The sequence below is a fragment of the Pistacia vera genome, unplaced genomic scaffold, assembly GCF_008641045.1.
Source record: "Pistacia vera cultivar Batoury unplaced genomic scaffold, PisVer_v2 Contig89, whole genome shotgun sequence".
NCBI lineage: Eukaryota > Viridiplantae > Streptophyta > Magnoliopsida > Sapindales > Anacardiaceae > Pistacia > Pistacia vera.
Window position 1 is genome coordinate 527,436 of NW_022196767.1, and position 21,012 is coordinate 548,447.

Sequence of the window (21,012 nt, forward strand, 5' to 3'; positions counted from 1 at the left end):
GAGTAAAAATTAAGAAAGCATGATTATGTTTTTCTGTTGCATTTGCCATTTGAGTACCTGCAAATGAATATGTTCTGAAAAAGAAAAAAACAACAGAAACTAAATAGATAAATCTAAGTACCCTGCGATTTTTGGTTCATGAAAGGGATTGAGTAGCGTAAAAAGAGACTTTTCCATAAAAAGAGGTGCCTTTTAGATATGTTGGTGAAGGGCTTTGTGATCTTCAGAGTAATCAGACCCAAAACAATACAAGTCCATTTAGTTTATTGGTGAGTCTGCTTCCTCTGTAAAAAGGATTTTGCCGTTTGATTAATGGATTTAAAAAGGGAAGAGCCCCGTTCAATTACCATCCAATTATGGAGTCAATGTTGCATAACAATGAGGTGTTATCAAGTGAAAGATCATTGGATAAAATCTATAAGCTTTCCCAGTGTCTTGTAAACGAGGAGAGATTACTGAATCGACTACTCAAATTTCTGTCAAGATTGTGATATCTTAGGGTATTTTTTTTTTTTTTTTTTTTTTGTTCTATTTATCTACCTGTTTCTTCTCATTGATCTCCGGACACTCATTATTGGAAAATATATGTTAAAACTGTAATATGATCAAGTCAGACTAATAGAAAATTTGTTCAAAATTTCTCTCAATTTAATACAAAGAAAGTTTAAAACTCCCAATAACAAACGTCTTCTGATGAAATTATACTACACACTTAGTTGACAAACCAAAATCCAACAACTGCCTATACATGAACGCGTCCCCTTATACCTTCGAATTTACACCATCCAATTCACAAAGTGGTAGCCTAGAGTTGCAAGTAATTTAGGTTATGTGGCATATGATACATATAAAAAGTCAAACAAAGACAAAGGACAGAGCAACTAATAGCTACTAATTTCAGCATCTGTTTTTGATTTGGAGGTTGCAAGATTGGCAATGTGGAACTGAGCTGCGTAAGTCTTGGAATTGCCTTCAAGAACAGGGGGTTCATTTAGAAATGCCCAGTTGCTCATAGTCCACCTGCAATCCCCAAGAGAGACTATAATTAAAACACTGGACTTGGGAAATACTAGATCAGATGAAGATTAGCTATTTACCAGCAGTTATTTTTTATGAAATTCTCCAAGCTTGTTTCTTTATCCATGTTCATGGAACCATCCTTGGCATTGGTCAGAGGCAAGGAGCTTGATCTCTGGAACTTGATTTCAGATTCCTCATCACAACTTCTCTGTCATATTAGTCACAACAAGTCATATTGGTCACTATGTCATGGTGCATTTTAACGTGTAATATTAAACTACAAATCTTAGAAATTAGACCTGATTCTTTTCTGATGGACTAGAAATAGCCTTGAGATGTTCCTCTTCAGTTTTCTTCTTCTGTCTCCAGTAAGCATCGATCTCTTCCTTGGTAAGTGACCGATTCCTCTTGAATCTCACTGAAAAAAAGAAAATTACACATCAAATATTAACCACTAACTTTACTAGGAAAGCAGACAGAAAGTATTTTTGTTAAAAGATACCTAATTCAGGATCTGGCATATGTGAATCCCATCCAGCCATTAGAGAACCCATTTACTCAAAATCTTTCAATTACTAAGACTTAAAAATATATTTACAGTTGTATTTATAATCATGCCATTGCTAGTGGTCTATCTTATCTTTTTTATTTTGTTCTTATCCTGAAAGATATTTTTCCTACGAGGATGAGAAAAAAGATGTTAATCATGTAGTGCTGATGCACTGTTTGTTTGATTGTGATAAGTTTAATGAACTTTAGTGCATAAATAATCCGGCAGCCCACAGATTTCCGCAAGGTGACAAAATCAAAAAGATAAATATATAGTAATGTATATGTATGTACCTATCGTTGGTCACACTTACACCAGGGAATTTGGATGCGACTTGTTTTTAATTTTTTAGAATCTGTTTTTGGCGTTTGTCTTGGGTTGTTCGTGCCCTGAATTTAGGGGATTTGGGTTTCGTTTAAAGTTGGAGCCCACACAATTTACGCAACAAATTTCGCTCTAGACCAGTTTCTTTTTACTGGCCCAATTCAGCACGCTCGTTGTGTTTGTGTGTGGAGAAGAGTTAATGACTTTTTCTCACTCAAATAATTGTTTAATGATATTTTTTAATCCACAAAATTTTAAAATATAATTTTATTATCTAAATTTATATTCTAGCAGCGAATAGAGAACAAACTCAATCTCGACTGTTAGGGCTTTTGAAGAGGGGAGGCCGATGAGTCTTTTGGTGGTGAAAGTTTGGATTTTAGCTATTAGGATTGATCAAAATTTGACTTAGGAGGGATAGTTATGCAAACCTTAATCATTCGATTGCTTACAATTGGTGGGGTCAGCGGCAATAGGGTTTGAGAGGTTTTGGTGAGTGATGATCAGGGAAAGAGAATGGTGGTGGTGTGGGATTACAATGATACCGAAATCGAAAACTGAATATAAATTTGAGTAATAAAATGGTATTCTAAATGTTTGTGGTTGGAAAAGTGTCATTAAACTATTGTTTGAGTGGGAAAAAGTCGTTTACTTGTGGAGAAAGTGTCCCAGAATTTTGTACTACTTTTAACAAAACGATGAGAGCAATTTATCAATATATTCGTTGGGATATATATAAAAATAGAATAATCTAGTTAATGAAGTCGACATTGTAAAATATAGATCATAGAGAATTTCAGAGCTACATGGTGGGATAATTAATGTTTGAATTTTGATATAGCAATTCATTAAAACAGAGTGAGCATCTTGTAGATGCAAAAATCTACCTGTACAGAAATAGGAATTGATCCCGTGAGGTTGAGGCCACTAGCGATCTGCTGCATCTGCACACGTAAGGAAACAAGTGTGAAGTAGATGGAAAACACCGAAGTGGTGTATGTCGTAGGCACTCCGACGCTCAAGTCAGCAAGGCTGAATGAGGCTAGTTTAGTGAGGGTTAGGGAAATGAAAAGTTACCAGAAGTCTAGTCGGGGTCTGTGACTACGGCTGTAATGCGAAGTTCTCAAGTGGGAACTCCAGAGTCTGAAGGTGTAATGTCTTCGTCCCTTATGAAAGGGCTGACCTCTGTTTAAATAGTGACTGCAGGGTCTTCGAATCCCGGTGGGACTGAGAGTCCTTGCAGTGGTGGTTTTCTCAAAGAGTGGAGCTTTTGGCTCCTTTGTCTCAGTGGGAAAGGGAGTCCCGGCACGCCTAGGATACGGACCTTAGACAAATTAGGATAGTGATTGACTTCTTTAGTAGAGTTCAAGTAGTACTGTAGTTCGTAGGCGATTGTGGGTTCCAAGTTGATCGTAAGTCCAGAAGGTGTTCTAGGATCAGAAGGCCTGTGTTCAGATGGTGAGGAACTGGGAAAGCATACCGAACGAGCCTCATCTGCAGAACTCTGATTTGGATACCATCGGAATTGGGTCTGAGCTTTCAGCTTTGTTGAAGATGTCTTCGTCTTTAGGCCTATTTGGGCCGAGGACATTATTTGGCCCTAACACATCTCTAAATTGAACCAACTTTTTGAGGAAATTAGTAAGAATACGGGATACTTTTCATCAGCAACCACCAACTAACTTAAAGAAAGCCAACTATAGCTAGCTCATGAAAGACTTAAACTGAGAGCTTATTTTCTCATCACTTTCTCTCTCGTTACTAAATAAGAAAGCTAAAATGATTAAAAGCTGGATTTCGCATTAATTATAAGACAGCAGACAGGTTGTGGGTAGAGTTATAAGTAAATTTCACGAGGTATTGATGGTGTCTAAACTTTAAAGCATCCTTATATAACCACTCCTACCAATACCATGCATCCCTTACCATTGTACTGAAGAGTCTGAAATTACTAAGGGTGAAAAACATAGAGAAATGAGAATTAATGGTGGGCTCCCATGCACAGATTCATATGATCACAGATTTGTTAAGTAGGGACTCAACAACTTAGACACAAAGTCACAACATGAAATTAGCTGGCATTGCCTCTAAACTTGGTACAAAAGGTGGGGAATATACAGCTAGCTCCATAAATGGCATTGGCAGCCTAACCTTATCTGCGTCGAATATGCTCATCATTTCATGTCTACGGCTATGTGACTCCTCTGTCTGTCCTTGTTGGCTCTTGTGTCTAACCAAACTCCAATACCTCAGCCCACAATTGGAATAAGGGCTCCACATTTGACTTTGTTCTGCATGGATCTCCCATCCCCATGGGCTTATCAGAATTAGATTGGACTAACAAACCCATCCTCATTTTGATCATTTTCATCGAGATTGGTAGTATCTGTTTGTTTCATAACTTAAACGTATCATACGATTAAACCCAGTCAATATATTTTTCTCATGAAATTATTCCTGCTTCTGAAGTTATTTTTGAATGGAAAATTTAAGTGCTTGGATGTCTCCGGATGTTGGAGGTTTCCACTGAGGCTACACACAACAGTGCCGCAAATATAAGTGAGCATTGAGGAAGTAGTCGGTAAGTGGACCACTTTTCTGGTGGAGGTTACTGTTGTAGTCGTCTTAGCCAAGTGCTTTGATGCGATTAAATATCATGAAAGCATAAACTATCCAAAACTACTCCACTAAAGAAAGTGGTAGAATACTTTGGTTTGATTACCTACCTATAATAATTGATTAAAGCATACATTATCACCCTAACGTGCTTTTCTTCTAATAGTGTCATAGATTCGAAAGCAAAAATCATAACAGGCTAATCAAGGGTTCCACTAACAAAAACAAAGGACTAGATTCGATAAATGGTGGTGACACTCGGATGAAAAAGATATAAATCTTAAGTACTGTTTATTATATATTTAATAGGTATATGTCAATAAGAAAAAGATGAATTGTGGTCATCCCAGGCCCAGCACATGCATTTCACTGTTGTGAGAACTGAAAAAGCCTGCCAACACGTGCAACTGTGACTGTTGCTGGCCACCTCTCTGACACCGACTCGGCAGTCAAGAATTTTTGGTTGCCATTTCACTCACATCACATGGCCGAGATTTACCCAAATACGTACGGGTGCAGTGTTCCAAACACAATGTTGACATCATCTACCATCCATTCTCTTCTTAAGTTAATCTTCAGACCAGAATTCAGATAAGACTTAAGAGAAGGCTGAAAAGGCTCCACCGTCTCACATCTTTGACCATCCACGTGGGCTGCCACTTCACCACGTGTGATCATTCCAATTATTAATATTTTGCTTAAAAAAGGATTTGGGTTTGATTGATAAATTTTTTTGCAATATTAAAACTTAAGGCCCCACGCATAAAGCTATTACATTTGCTGCATGTATTATTAATGTACTGACTACTGATACTAATCCAGTCTTTTTGAGGGTGAGATCTTGAGAGTTCACCTACTACATAAATTGTCGGGGAAAGGAATTGTTATAGACATGGTTTTGAAGAATGGGCCCTCAAGTGTCTTTTAGATCTCAGATCTCCTTAACAAAGACCTTAATTAATTTGGAGTGAAGGAAATTGACCAGTTTATTTGCCTCCTTTCTTTTTTAACTCCGTCATGTCAACTTTGAAAATGGCCTAAGATCCACCATAACCAAACCCACGTCCTGTCGCTATAAATCTATTTCATCATTTGCTATTAATTTCCCATTTACATTATTATTAAGAGTAATACTTCATATTGCATCTTTCTCTTTCTCTTTTTTCCTTTAAAAAAGGGTTGAATTTAATTCTTTATATACCTCTTTATAAAATTAATATTATTCTATTATTAATTTAACATGATTTAGTATCTTATTGTTTGGTAATTGATAGTTTTAAGATGACATAAAAACTTTAGGTTAATTTTTGTATTGATAATTTCTATTAATAATTAATAATCGAATAAAGGTTCAAACTCAAATTCTCTTAAATAATACATTTAAAAATCTTTATTAAACCATTAAGCCCCCAAAAATAATTCTTTTAGGTTAAGTCAATGTGGGTTAAGGTATTTCTTTTCATCAATATTATAGAAAAACTTTGAATTTGTCAAATTAATTGATAACACGTAATTGCAGGCTTGCAGCTCATGCAATGATGTTCTTGCTTCCATGCTTAGAGAGCAAAATGGTTAATTACAAGTTGTAAGAGAAAATTAATAAAGAAAGTTGTTATGAGAAGATAATGTTTTTTATTGACTGTCTTATAGCATTTATTTTATGTCAGGGAGAGAATTAATTAATATTTTTTTATTGTTAATTTTCTCTTTGAAAAGAAATAATTAAGAAAAAGAAACAGCCCTTGATTTTTTATCCTGTATGGTAATGGACCTAATGGTGTTACTGTAACGGCTTTGCCAACCACGATTACTATGACACTGCTTAAGCCGAAAGCTAATTTCCTCATTAAGAACTCTTCACATATAAAATTTATTTTAGTTTTTGTGTGGAGAAGAAACAGCCAATATACACTACTGCCAAGCTTTATTTATTTATTTTATCGGACAGCTGAAATCACATAAACCGAAGCAGATGGTCCTACTGCGATACAGCCAATTAATTTAACGGACGAAACGAGACGAAAAAGAGAGGTCAAAATTCCAAAAAATATAACGAAAAAAATTAATACAGGTTTAAATGGGAATTGGGAAGATATGAGAAATCGGGATCCGAGAAAAGCTCTTTTTGAGGTTTGTGGCAGTCGCTGGAGCAGAGGCAGAGTAGCCTCTCAGGTCGTGGTGGCCGCGGTGCTGATGGAGAGAGAGAGATAGAGGTTTCTTTTACGCCCAAGAAACAGACTTGGCTTCTTCTTCTTTTTTTTTTTTTTAAGGAAATGATAGCCATTTTCTAATTTCTTACTTTTCTCTTCTCTAGAAATTGAGAGATTGTCGAAATTGCCCCCTCTTCTCTCTTCTATCTTCTTGGTTCACTATTTCCTCCCCAAGTTGTTCAGAGAATTTCGTGATCTCCTATGAATTTGTCTCTCGTTTGGTACACGGATCTATCTTCTTCCATATTCGTGCTAGATCTGGAGTTTTTAAAAAATACCTGAAATATTCATCATCCTGTTCTTCTCGCATTTATCGATTTTCGATTTTCGATGGGAATGATAACATCTCTAAACGTGCTGCTCCATCCCTGGTCATGTAGATTCTCTTTTCCTAACTTTGAGTGAAAGTTTTGTGAAAATATAGCTGATCTTGCGTTTCGTTTTTTAACTAACCGTCATTCAAGTTTAAATCTACATGCAACTCACCAAGACCTGATCCGCAAGGTAAACTGACGATTTTTTTTTAATTTTTAATTTTTAATTTTTTAAAGAACAAAACATTTTATACACTTTAGATGCGAGCCTGAGTGAAAAAAAAATCAGATATATGCAATTTTACTTATTTATTTATTTGTTTTTTGTACAGTGAAAAGTGGAAGTTTTGGTGAAAAAATGGTGTTGAAGAGCATTGTTCGTGAGCTTTTGGATCTGCGAGATGGTATAGGGAGCATATCAAGAAGAAGTTCAGATGGAAGACATAATTCGAGACGGCGAGGGCGGTCATATATCGCTCCTGAGGGTTCTACATCGTCATCTTCATCAATAATTGATCAGAGCCGGTGGGCAAATATTCCCCCTGAATTGCTTGTTGACATAATTCAGCGTGTAGAAGCCAGTGAGACTTCCTGGCCTGCCAGGAGGGATGTCGTTGCTTGTGCTTCGGTTTGTAAGTCTTGGAGGGCCATTACAAAGGAGCTTGTTAAGACTCCTGAGCAATGCGGCTTACTTTCTTTTCCCATCTCTCTGAAGCAGGTAACTTATTAGTTTTCTTTTCCCCCCTCTGATCTGCTGTCTCTTTAGTCTTTTGAGTATTGTTCTAGACGTTTCTGACTTAGTGTTTCTGGATTTTGAGTAGCCCGGTCCGAGAGATGCTCCAATTCAGTGCTTTATTAGGAGGGAAAGGCCGACTGGAACATATAGACTATATCTTGGTCTCAGTCCTGGTAATTATTGCAAATCCTATGCGTTATGCTCTCTTGTTTCTGATAAATTTGACTATGCACTGATTTGAAACTAGCAATTTGATTATTTAACTGCATAGATTCTACTTTTTGATTCTTGAAAATCCGTTTGTTCTGATTAATCATCATTCCTGTGATTATTATATCTTTCAATTGATTGTAAGCTCTCTCAGAATGGCGTAATTTGAGATTGATATACAGAGTGCTGGAGTTAGTTACCTTGTATGGAACTTAGCCATGGATGATATACTATGTATGGAAGCTTCGAGGAAAACTATTATTGAAATTTCACTTTCTTATTTTATTTTTATAATATTCTTTGTTGAGATGATCACACTTGCTTTTTACATATTCTACTTCGTGTACTTCTTTAAAGTCAATTTTCAAAGGCTTATGAATTAATTGCCTCAACTGCTAATGTACTTTGCTTATGTTTTTGATACAATTCAGCTCTTTCAGGTGATATGAGTAAATTGCTGTTGGCAGCAAGAAAAATCAGAAAGGCAACAAGCACTGATTTTATCATATCCTTAGTTGGCGAGGATTTCACTCGAACAAACAGTACTTATGTTGGAAAACTGAGGTAAGTTCAAGGTTTGCAGGATTCTTAGCATTGAATGGATGCATCCTTTTTTCATGCAACTCACCTGCAAATTCTTAACAGGTCTAATTTCCTCGGAACTAAATTCACAATTTACGACAGTCAGCCTCCCTGCGACCCTGCCATCCAATCCAATTGTAAGTTGCAGCGAAAAATCTTCCCGAAACAGGTAACTCCAAATGTACCTGCTAGTAACTACAGTGTGGCTACCATATCTTACGAGCTCAACGTCCTCCGTACCAGAGGCCCAAGGAGAATGCAGTGCACCATGCATTCAATTCCTATCTCTTCTGTTCAAGAAGGGGGCACTGCTCCTACGCCGACAGAATTCACAAATTTTCGTGATGAGCAATTTCCTACCGTTCCAGTATCGAATGGAAAGAAGCCACTTGTTGGATTCAGCTCCAATAGCCTTGCTGAGCCACTGGAATCAATCCTCAACACTAAGGATCCTCTGGTTTTGAAAAATAAAGCTCCTAGATGGCATGAGCAATTGCAGTGTTGGTGTCTAAATTTCAAAGGACGAGTTACGGTAGCCTCTGTGAAGAATTTTCAGCTAGTGGCGTCTGCAGAGCCATCCCAAAATGTATCGGTGTCAGAACAAGAAAAAGTAATTTTACAATTTGGAAAAATTGGGAAAGACATTTTTACTATGGATTACCGATACCCCCTCTCTGCCTTCCAAGCCTTTGCAATCTGCTTGAGCAGCTTTGACACTAAACCAGCTTGTGAATGATCACCAGGGGACATGCTCATGTTAGTCTTGCCTCCAATTTAGTTGTACATAATCGTTTTGATGGAAGCACTTTAGGCTTTGGTCTTTGTTGTGAATATCTTTGTCTGTAGGCATCTCTTTTATGTAACTACAGCAACGATAGTGTAATTTATGTTACCAAATATACCAATCGACAGAAAGGCCACTCCATGACATTTCTCGAAGAGTATGTAGCTTCATGACTTTGAAAAAATTTATCTTTAATTTTGCAGGACTCAGATTGATTCTCTTAATTGTATATTAGAAGCGTTGTGTAATTATATTTTGATATGAGATTGCGAAATACAGATCACATTTTCTTAAAACATAAAATGTAAAGCCATATACATTCAAAGCATGGACGATACAGCATCCTTATTGTCACTTTATTTTATCATCGTGTACATGCATGTTGCAATGCATGTCTGACTTGGTCAATGTAGCCCTATCTCCTTATCTTCGCTCGTCTCCCCACAGCTGTAGAGGCATCCGTGACGTCGTGGCTTTTCAGGATTATCTGGGTCTGAGTCGCTTGGTTCCAGGAAAAGCCCTCTGAGGCACCGTCTTCTTATTGTGGGCTGATAAGTAAGATTCTGTGCTGGAGTGATGCTATATTCAGCCTTGCGTGTCTCAGCAGACTCCGGTTGAATAGTTGATTTGGTGTGTTCTGCTTGGTTGTGAGAGAAATCCAGCTGAACACCAGGATTTCTTTCATTGACCGAACTCTCGGACAAAATTGAGCTATTGATGCTCTGTACATTACTGTTGATATGTACCTTTGTTTCTTTATCTTTTCCGGCAATGGGATCTCTAGGAATTCTTTCCTTGGAGCTTCCTTCTCCATCAGTGGTAGATTCATGGATTTCATTTGAGTCGATCTTATAACCACGGTGAATGTGAACCGAACCATCCTTTTTGGCTGACTCTGAGCCTAGGAGCATGGACGCTCCTCTGTTTTCACCTGCTAGGGTCATAATACTTACTTGTTTTCCATCCATTGTCTGCTTGGAATTCCCTAAGGTCAGCCTATGCGTAAACTTCAAAATATCATCCTTGATCTCTTTGTGCAGTGGTGCTTTTCGAAGAATATCAACTCGAGTGCTCCTGTCTTTCAGATGTGTTGAACTCACAGTCTTGATCTGTTTTTCATCAGGGCTGGAGGTTGACAATGGCTTCTTTCTATCAAAAGTTTCTTGCTTCTCCTGCTTCCTATCCCCAGTTTGAGATGTGGAACTCAGAAACTCTTTAGTCTGTGTTCCTGAACCTGATGCCCCTGAAAGAAGCTTAGTGAGTGCCTTCCGCATCTGTTCATCAACTGGCTCATTAGTATCTTCTTCTTTCACTTCATGTACTGCATCTTTCTTTCCATCTTCCGCCTTCTTTTCTTTCATCGATTCTCCCACATCTTTCTTCTCTTCAGTTTTCTTAAACACTTTCCCAAATTCTGCCATAGCAAATGGTGCGACTCCATCTGATGCTTGTGCTGGCGGTGTTGTCACTCTATCACGTTTAAAGATGGTTGCAGTTTGGTATTGAGATTCAGATACAATCTCAGATTTGATTTGTGTCTTTGGCTTTTCTTGTGACGGCTTCAGAGATCCGATTGGCTTCGGTTCTTGCTCACGAGGGACAAATGATGGGGGTTGGATAAGACTGAAAGGAGGTCGAGAAGTCTGTTGTGGTACAGGTTCTGGTTTCTTTGGTGGAGAGGGGGGCTGAGAAACTGCTCTGGCCATTGGCTGCACCTGAGGAGCTTTGCGCATTGGGGAAGAGGGTTGTGATGTTTGGCCAGTAGTACGAGAGGCAAAAGGATATGAAGATTGAGGCCGGGGGCCTGCTTGTATTGCTGATTGCGTCTGGGAAGCAGTGCGAGATGGAGATGGGGGTACAGAGGTAGCCCTTGCCTGCGTAGCTGCATGGGATGGTGATTTGGTTTGAGAGGTAATCTGTGTTTGAGTCGTTGCACGAGATGGTGATGCTGGCTGAGAGCTGACTCGGGTTTCAGTAGATCCTCGAGTTGGTGATGGTGGCACTGAAGCAGCCCGAGTTTGAGTTGCACGAGCTGGTGATGCTGGTTGGGAAGCAACCCTTGATTCAGTGGCTGCACGAGATGGAAACGGTTGAGGTTCTGTTTTTGGTGGTGCCTGAGGTTCTGTTCTTGGTGCAGGGGGCGGAGGCTGTGAGGGAGCTATCCCAGCAGGCCGAAATGGTGGCCGCTGAGGGGGAGCAGTAGTAGTTGGCTGTGGTGGGGCCTGAACTCGGGGTTCAGAAGGACGAGGAGCAGCAACTGCTGACAGCCAAGGAAGTCGAAAGCGAAATGCTTGCCTCTGTTCAGCCATAGTTGATCAAGAGAAAGATAAAAAAGGAAACAAACGGGTTATTGTAAGGTTCTTGTTGAAGGTGATGCTCATAATTTGATGAGAGTTACGGTATATATAAGTTTGAATTTGATTCCTTGGAAACCAATTAGGATGTAGCATTGTTAAGTGTCTTCTAGTTGACAAACTACAGTCAGCTTCTCGAAAGGCTTAAAGGAACACGCCTTTGAATATGAGAAGAAAAGGATTCTTTAGACAAATGTTCCTTCTCAAGCAGGTCAAGCATCTGATTTTAGTTTCCTGGAGGTTTTTCATCGGTGTCTTGGCAACTATTTTTGGATTTTATGCTTCGAAGGAAATTTGTTATGCGAAAGTCATTCTAAGTATATGTGTTTACATTAAGAGTACAGTTCCAGCTTTCCAGGCACGTGATTCCATGTTTGCTCTCCTTGGCCGTTCAAAGCTCCCTTACAAGCTATGAGCCTATGAGCATCATCTTCTTCGGTTTGCTTTCACTTAGATTAATAAAAAACAGTGTTTTAGCTTAGGCAAGTAATTCATCTATTTGTTAACGTTTTTTGTTTTAAATATGTTGACCAATTCCTTCTTCATTGTAAGCATATATAGTTTTGGGACCAACACACACACGCACATATATATTTTTAATCAGAGATATCCGGGTTAGTTTGCACGTACTTCAACTAATCCCCTAAAGTTTTGAAGTTAACGACCGAGTTAGTCTCTCATTGGCCACCTCTATTAGGGCCTGTGAAGACTCGAAGTCTCATTTTACTCTTTTATTATCCGACCATTCAATGGTGGTTTATATAATGGGTCAAATGTCCTCTTAGTATCAATTAACAATTATCAGTAAAACTAAATTCTGCAATTCAGCATAGATATGGCCATGGGTGAAGTTTAAGATCAGGCCGATCATGGAATTTGAAGAAATATCTAGTCTTACAAAACCCAAATTAAGCCACTGGCTAAAATTATCACCAGGCAGTGCTTGGGCAAAGAGAATCTTGTGGTTCGTATTTTGTTAAATGCTTAATTGGGTATGTCCCCTCATTGCTCCCCATCAAAGTGTTTAAAGATTTGATAATTGTTGCTTGGTTTTTAATGGTTTATCAACTTTCCTTGCCACATACAAAGCTAAAAATCTAGGAAATATTCGTTTCCTTCTTTCATTCAAGAAAAAAGAACCCAATAGCAAGATGTCACTGAGTACAAATCAGATTGGGGGAATACTTTCATATTCTCCAATATCTTTACATTATCCTAAGATCATGGTGAACACAAACGCACATAATGAATAGATAAAAAGAACAGTCTTGATTCATTTGAGCAATGAAAATTCACACTGGGTAAAGGGGGAGGTCACACTCTGCAAAATGATGAACTTGTTCAAAGTAGTAATATTTTGCTTGAAACAAATATTTTGATTATGCTGGAGCTGGGAACTGGCGGCAAAAGGATAGAATTTGAAGTTGTGAAACTTGTCTGGAGCAATTCACGTAGCTGGTTTGTAGGCATGCTGAAGTGATAGTTTTTGGTGAATTCAGCTTGCATTTGGCTACCAACTATATATCAATTTAATGTGATGTAATTAGAGTTGCTAAGAATGTATGGTTAAAATGTTATTTTGGACTAAAATATATTTTATGTTATGTACAACAGTATGTCTGCATGTATAAAAACTCTGTTGTATTTTTTTGTTGCATAGATGAACTAATATACAAGTCCTTCTCTCTTGTTTCCTATCTTTGTCTCTCCCGTATAACTCTCCTTACATGCTCAAATAACCAACAAGTGGTATCAGAGCCTCACTTTGATCTTAAGGGGCCTGCAGAAACCTTCATTTTGGCACCCATTTAGTTAGTCCTCACCACACCAAAAACCAGGCTTCATGGCAGCAAGTTCAGCCTCACTCTTACCTCCAACCTTCAATAGGGAACAGTACCATATGTGGGCTATTAAGATGAAGGCTTACCTGAAAGGCCAAAGTCTATGGCAGTACATAGAAGAAGAGAAGCAGTTACCATAGTTGGGGTTAAATCCAACCTTGAATCAAATAAGACTCCATGAAGAAGAGACTGCAAAAGCTCCAAGAGCTCTGTCCCATTTACATGTTGCTATCACCGATCAAGTTTTCACAAGGATAATGGCTTGTGAGGCAGCAAAGGAAGCTTAGGACAAACTTAAGGAAGAGTTTGGAGGAAGTAGCCAAACCAGAAACATGCAAGTCTTGAACCTAAGGAAGAGTTTGAGACATTGAAAATACAAGAGGCTGAAGTGGTTAAGGAGTATGTTGATAGATTAATGAATGTCGTTAACAAGATAAGGCTGCTAAGGGAAGAGATGACTGATAAAAGAATTGTAGAGAAGGTATTGGTAAGCCTACCGGAGAGGTTTGAATAAAAAATCTCCTCTTTGGAGGATTCCAAAGACTTGTCTCAAATTACCTTAACTAAACTTGTTCATGCACTTCAAGCTCAAGAACAAAGAAGAAAGCTGAGGCAGGAGGACAATGGTAAAGCTGCATTGGTTGTCTAGTAAAAGAGCAAGCCAACTCAAGGAGGAAACAAGAGGTTTATTAGAGATAAGAGAGGAAAGGAAAGAGCAAGCAGTCAGTGGAACAAACCAACAGGTTTCAGGGGTTTTGCACCATATTCTCACTATAAAAAAAAGAACCATGCAGAGAACAAGTGTTGGTTCAGACCAAATGTTCAATGCAAGGCATGTAAGCAACTAGGCCACATTGAAAAGGTCTGCAAAAACAAACCACAGCAAGCATAGACGGCAAAAGATCTGTAGCAGAATTCAGAATCTGAGCAGTTGTTTGTGGCATCCTGCTATGCTGTTCAATTCAGTGCTGGAACTTGGCTGATTGATAGTGGATGTACAAATCATATGACACCTGATTTGGAGAATTTTGTGAAGTTGGATCAAACATACCAGTCAAGTGTAAATATGGGAAATTATGACTTTGTGAAGGTTAAAGGCAGGGGAGATGTGGTTGTGCAGACCTTGACAGGTACAAAAATCATCTCTAATGTGTTGTTTGTTCCTGAAATCAATCAAAATCTGCTTAGTGTAGGACAAATGCTTGAAAGAAATTACATCCCACACTTTGAAAACAAATCTTGCACAGTATTAGATAATGAAGGAAATGTGATGATGCATGTTAAAATGGTGGGGAAGAGCTTCCCAGTTGAACTCAAAAAATCAGAATTTCAAGCTATGGCAGTGAATTCAGATGACACAGACCTATGGCATAAAAGATATGGTCACTATCACTATGTTGGCCTTAGGCAAATGAAGCTTAAAAATATGGTGCATACCTTACCCGAAATGGAAGAGAAAGAGAGCTTGTGTAGAGTATGCCAAATAGGGAAGCTTAACAGATATGTCTTTCCAACAAACTAGGTCTAGAAAGCTACTGAAAGGCTCTAATTGGTACACACTGGTGTGTGGGGACCATTGCAGACCCCATCACTAAGTGGATCCAAATACTTTACCTTGTTGATTGATGATTATTCAAGAATGACTTGGATGTACTTTTTAAAACAAAAGGGAGAAGTTGCTGCTGTGTTTAGGAGGTTTAAAGCTCAAGTTGAAAACCAAGTTGTTGTAAAGATCAAGGCTGTGAGAAGTGATAATGGGGGTGAATATACCTCAAGTGAGTTTGAATCAATATGCAGGGAGGCTGGAATATGGCATCAGTTTAGCTGTCCCTACACTTCTCAACAAAATGGAGCGAGTGAGAGGAAAAATAGGACATTGATGGAGATTTCAAGATGCTTGCTAACTGAAAAAGGGATGCCAAAGGAGTTGTGGGCAAAATCTATCAACACCAGTGTGTACCTGCTGAATAGGCTTCCAACCAAGGCTTTAAAGGATCAAACTCCATTTGAAGCATGGTATGGAGTCAAGCCTCAAGTGGACCATCTTAGAATCTTTGGAAGTATATGCTATGTTCTCATACCAGCCATCAAAAGATCAAAGCTTGATAACAAAGCAAAGGCTAGAATTCTGGTTGGTTATAGCCTCCAATCCAAGGCATATAGAGACTATATTCCAGAGTTTGATAAGGTTATGCTTTCAAGGGATATAAAGGTTGATGAGAGGTTAGTGTGGAAAGAGAAGAAAATTCAGGATGTTACATGGCCACAACAAAGAGAGCAAGTTGTTGATTGAGTTATGGGGCAGATTCTGATTTAGATGAAGAAGTATCAGTCAGAGGAACCAAACCTCATACTCAAATTTATGGGAGTTGCAATGTTGCAATGCTTGAACCAGCATCCTATCATGAAGCAGCCAAGTCAGATGAATGGAGGATTGCTATGCAGGAGGAGTTGTCCATGATAGAAAAGAATGGAACATGGAAGCTTATGGACAGACCTGCTGAGAGAAAGGTGATCTAGGTAAAGTGGATCTTCAAGAAAAAATTGAACCCTGATGGTTCAGTTTTGAAGCACAAAGCTAGGTTAGTTGTGAAAGGCTTTGCACAACAACATGGTGTAGACTTTCAAGACACATTTGCACATGTTGCTAGGCATGATACAATCAGGTTAGTCCTTGCTTTGGCAACTCAATTCAGGTGGAAAGTTTATCAAATGGATGTCAAGTCAGCCTTCTTGAATGGTTGGCTGGATGAAGAGATCTTTGTTGAACAACCTGAGGGACACGAAATCAAGGGGAAAGAAAACAAGGTCTATTTGTTGAGAAAGGCCTTATATGGCCTAAAACAAGCTCCAAGAGCTTGGTAAAACATAATCAATGACTACCTAGTCAGCCTAGGTTATGCAAGGAGCCCAAATGAGCATACTTTGTATGTGAAGAAAGCCAATGAAGATGTGATCATGGTTTCCTTGTATGTAGATGATTTGCTGGTGACAGGAAATAATGCTATTCAAGTTGAAGAGTTTAAGAAGGAAATGCACAAAGAGTTTGAGATGACTGACTTGGGAAAGATGACCTATTTTCTTGGAATGGAAATCTATCAATCTCAAGATGGCATTTTTATATGTCAAAGGAGATATGCTAATGAGATGCTGAAGAAGTTTGGGATGAATGAATGTAAGTCGGTTGGCACACCTTTGGTGCAAAATCAAAGGCTGTGCAAAGAGGATGGAGCAGCCCCGGTGGATGAAACAAATTATAGAAGGTTGATTGGGAGCTTGTTGTATTTAACAGCAACAAGACCTTATCTAATGTTTGTTACTAGTCTCCTATCAAGATTAATGTGTAAACCAAGTGAGGAGCATCTTAAAGCAGCCAAGAGAGTGCTGAGGTTCATCAAAGGAACTGCAGATCATGGAATCTGGTTTAGGAAATCTGAAAATTTCATATTGGTAGGCTATGCAGACAGTGATTGGGGAGGCTCTTGTGATGACATGCGAAGCACATCAAGGTATGTTTTTTTTGCTAAATTATGGACCTTTTTGCTGGTCTTCCAAGAAGCAAGAAATAGTGGCTCAATCCACTGCAGAGGCTAAATACATATCAGTTGCTGCTGTATTAAATCAAGCCATATGGTTGAGGAATATGCTGGCTGATATGGAGATAAAACAGTGTGAGCCTACTGAAATTTTTTGTGATAATCAATCGGTTGTTGCTATGGCAAAGAATCCAGTCATGCATGGTCGAACTAAGCACATAAAAATCAAGTTTCATGCAGTGAGGGAGGCTGAGCAATGCAGGGAAATCAGATTGACTCACTACAGGGGACAAGTTCAATTGGCTGACATCATTACAAAGTCTTTATGTAAGTCCAAGTTTGAACTTTGAAGACTTGAAATTTAAACTTGGTGTCTCAAGCAAAAATATCAAGGAGGAGTGTTCAAAGTAGTGATATTTTGCTTGAAACAAATATTTTGATTACGCTAGAGCTGGGAACTGTTGGCAAAAGGGAAGAATTTGAAGTTGTGAAACTAGTCTGGAGCAGTTCACGTAGCTGGTTTGTAGGCATGCTGAAGTGATAGTTTTTGGTGAATTCAACTTGCATTTGGCTACCAACTATATATCAATTTAATGTGATGTAATTAGAGTTGCTAAGAATGTATGGTTAAAATGTTATTTTAGACTAAAATATGTTTTATGTCAGGTACAACCAGGGGTGGATTTAGCCCCTTTGGCCTACCCCCAGATTTTAAAAAAAAAAAAAAATTACTAATGTACAGGCCACCAAAAATTGTTAATTAATATATATACCCAGACCCATCCTTAGATTTTTTTAAAAATGAAAACTATTATACATATATCTAGGTCCACAAAAAACTTGTTATTAATATATATATTCCAAACCCACATCATATTAAAAGTTTAAAACTCTCTCCACGGCTCCACCTGTTTTTTATGATTTTATCCCTAAAATTCTTTGCTCTTTCATTCTCTTTCTCTTTCTCATGTTATTCGCTTTTAAAACTTTTAAAAACTGAAATTATTAAATTTTCACTACTCAATGTTTCATAATTAGCTCCGTTTTCTAGTTTTATTAATTTTAGGTATGTTTATTGTTCATTACAATTTAGTTTATTTTAGGATTTAATCTTTTTTTTTTTTTTTTGAGGTTTTTTATTATAATTTGAGGGAAAAAAATATTAATCTTGTGAGTTTATTTTGTATTTTGTGTCTAAGAATGAACCTGCTTTCTCAAATTAAAACCTTGACTATATTTTAAAGGACATTATTTTTCGCCTTTTACCCACCAATTTCCTATATTTCAAACGTCACCGTTCAACTACTCAAAATTATTAAAGAAATTTGAGTTACTATCTATGTTTATACCAAGAAAATTTCTCATTTTTTTATTAATTTATATTAAAAGTCAACACAACGTTGACTTGATTAAAGTTTTAGTTGACTTTAGCTTAATTAGGCTATGTATGATTAAAGTCATAAAAATTTATATTATAATCTTTGAAAGCAAAAAATAAAAATATTAAAAGAAGGTTTTGCTTAAGGTCTATTTAACACATTTATTCAAAATTTTGTTTCTCATTGATTTATTCAAGTAGGAAAATATTATGTTATTTCATATTCTTTTTTCTCAAGTTCTTAATATTGTATTATTATTTTTTTATTAAAGTTTTGTGATTTTTTTTAAGTTTTTACTAATTGTTTGGCAAATAATGATGGAGCCACAGAGGCCCGGGGCAAAAATCTTGGATCCGCCACTGGGTACAACAGTATGTCCGCATGTATAAAAAGTCTGGTGTATTTTTTTGTTGCATAGATGAACTAATATACAAAGTCCTTCTCTCTTGTTTTCCTATCTTTTTCTCTCCCATATAACTATCCTTACATGCTCAAATAACCAACAGAACTGACAGAAGGTGTGGACCTAATTAAGGATTCTTACTCACGAAAGCCTACACAGTTTTGAGACTAAATACATAGAATCTGCATAATGTTCTCCATCTTTTGCAGCCAAAAGAAGCAAGAATCGATCTACGCAGCTTTGTGTTTAAGTGTTGAATTGCGTCGACTACACTGGAGTTTCCCACTGTTTAGTAGTGACTTCAATTAGGAAACTTCAAGGGAATAAAAATAAAGGCAATTACCACTTTCATTACTTTTCGGTACAACCCACCTTTCCTTACGTCAACTTGTAATGAAGCAAGGTACCAAGGTCCAGGAGACAAAACAAAAAACTTCTCTCTCCCTTTGCCCAATCACTTAAGAAAAGTACTAAGAAAATTTATTCACAAGTAAAAGTTCAAGACAAGATATTCTTCTACATTAAACATTCAAATATGGGGGAGGGAGGCCATAGCTTCAGCAACAAACAAGAAGTACAACTACTTTTGTCAATTCTTCTGTGTTAGCTCTCTCAGTTTTATCCTAAGAAGGTATGATAACTTCCAACTCTTGTTAATTTTATTCCAAATGTCAAGAAAGGTTTAAAGGGATAATATTTTTCAAAACAAATGAATCAGTTTATAAGATAAATGCTTAGATTATATATACTTTGTAATGCATCCTAATATCAATAAACAGTATCAAAATGCAAGCAATCGTTCGAGGAATGCGACCTTGCCAGGAAACACTCAAGGGTGCAACCTTGAAGCATTGCCAAGGGAAGTATAGTCTTAAGAGGAATAACATAAATCCAGGTTCTTCTCCCATGGAAGAGAAGGGTTTGGAGAATGTAACAGTATCAGATGTACTGAAGAGCAAGGGTGAAGAAAAAGTTGGGTCTTGGATCTGGTGCAGAACGCATGACATAGTGGATGATGCTGCGAAAAATGTAGGTTTCTACACTAGTTCCAGAAATGAAATTAATTTTTAATCTCTTAATTTTACATATATAGTTTATAATCATCATCTACGCTGCAGATGGCACAACATAATATAGGGTCATTGGTGGTACTAAAACCAGGAGAGCAACAACAAATTGCAGGAATTTTCACAGAAAGAGGTAAAAACTCTCTTTTGTTCATATAATATTACATGGCCAAATATTCATTCTATTTATGCCTTTCGGACACTTTAATCAATTTGAACTGAAAGCAGACTATCTGAGGAAGATTATTGGGCAGGGAAGATCACCCAAATACACAAGAGTTGGGGAAATTATGACAGAGGAGGTTATATCTTTGCTCTCCTTGAACTTGAAATCTTTTGTGCTTTTTTATTTTATTTTTATTTTTAATCTGACCCAACAGTTTGTCATTATATTTCTAAACACGTCTTGAATGTTGTAATTCTTAACAGAAGAAATTGATTACACTGCCCTCTGATGCAAACATTCTTCAAGCAATGCAGCTTATGACAGGTAATTAGCATCCAAGAGATTTTGTTGAGTTAATGTTTTTTGTGTTTGATTTAGTGCAAAACAAACATCAACATAAGTTTTCGATTTTCGTTTGACAGATAATCAGATACGCCATCTTCCGGTGATAGACGGAAGAATAGTAGGGATGATTTCTATTGTAGATGTGGTCCGTGCTGTGGTAGATCAGCAAAGTGGAGAATTGAAGCGATTGAATGAATTCATACAAGGAGAATACTATTAGAAATTACAACAATATGTTTCATATAATCATACAAGGAGAGCCGTGGTTTCAAAATCTGGTCCAAAAACTAGCTTTCTTGTCTCTATTATATATAGTTAAAATACTGTTTTTAAATGTAAGACATCCATATTCATGAATATTGAACATAGACTGGACAAGAAAATTCTAATTTGCTGAAATTTTTCACAAGAATTTTCTGGGATTCCAAGATATCAGAAACCACATTATCTCAAAATCCGTCAAAGGATATAAAAAAATCTTTCATAATATTAAGTTTCTTATTCTAAATTACAGGGTAAGCGTTTCAAGTGATATGAGACAAAAGTCAGCTCTACCCAGAACAAAAATGATGACA

At 37.4% G+C, this 21,012-nt stretch overlaps 4 protein-coding genes across 6 annotated transcripts; 2 read left to right on the top strand and 2 right to left on the bottom strand.

Annotated features, from left to right (window-relative positions):
- Positions 1–651: 651 nt before the first annotated feature.
- On the bottom strand, positions 652–1,665 carry LOC116119458. Its single transcript, XM_031405405.1, has 4 exons — positions 1,523–1,665; positions 1,320–1,438; positions 1,098–1,228; positions 652–1,020 (listed from the first exon to the last, which is right to left on the bottom strand). Exons 1-4 carry the CDS (start codon positions 1,572–1,574, stop codon positions 882–884), a joined length of 441 nt encoding a protein of 146 aa, XP_031261265.1. The 5' UTR covers positions 1,575–1,665; the 3' UTR covers positions 652–881.
- Positions 1,666–7,042: 5,377 nt separating this feature from the next.
- Positions 7,043–9,570, top strand: LOC116119410 (tubby-like F-box protein 5). 2 transcript variants are annotated; one of them, XM_031405350.1, is made up of 5 exons: positions 7,043–7,224; positions 7,367–7,752; positions 7,856–7,943; positions 8,412–8,544; positions 8,626–9,570. In XM_031405350.1, exons 2-5 carry the CDS (start codon positions 7,393–7,395, stop codon positions 9,296–9,298), a joined length of 1,254 nt encoding a protein of 417 aa, XP_031261210.1. In that variant the 5' UTR covers positions 7,043–7,224; positions 7,367–7,392; the 3' UTR covers positions 9,299–9,570. The 2 variants fall into 2 exon arrangements, with proteins under 2 accessions (XP_031261210.1, XP_031261211.1); XM_031405351.1 differs by having other exon boundaries at positions 8,421–8,544.
- Positions 9,546–11,711, bottom strand: LOC116119409 (proteoglycan 4). The gene has a single exon (XM_031405349.1). It carries the CDS (start codon positions 11,653–11,655, stop codon positions 9,751–9,753), a length of 1,905 nt encoding a protein of 634 aa, XP_031261209.1. The 5' UTR covers positions 11,656–11,711; the 3' UTR covers positions 9,546–9,750.
- Positions 11,712–19,417: 7,706 nt separating this feature from the next.
- Positions 19,418–20,827, top strand: LOC116119435 (CBS domain-containing protein CBSX3, mitochondrial-like). 2 transcript variants are annotated; one of them, XM_031405386.1, is made up of 6 exons: positions 19,418–19,490; positions 19,639–19,888; positions 19,978–20,059; positions 20,155–20,228; positions 20,356–20,416; positions 20,515–20,827. In XM_031405386.1, the coding sequence occupies exons 2-6, from the start codon at positions 19,646–19,648 to the stop codon at positions 20,655–20,657; spliced, it is 603 nt and encodes a 200-aa protein (XP_031261246.1). In that variant the 5' UTR covers positions 19,418–19,490; positions 19,639–19,645; the 3' UTR covers positions 20,658–20,827. The 2 variants fall into 2 exon arrangements, with proteins under 2 accessions (XP_031261246.1, XP_031261247.1); XM_031405387.1 differs by having other exon boundaries at positions 19,447–19,490; positions 19,653–19,888.
- The last annotated feature ends 185 nt before the right edge of the window (positions 20,828–21,012 follow it).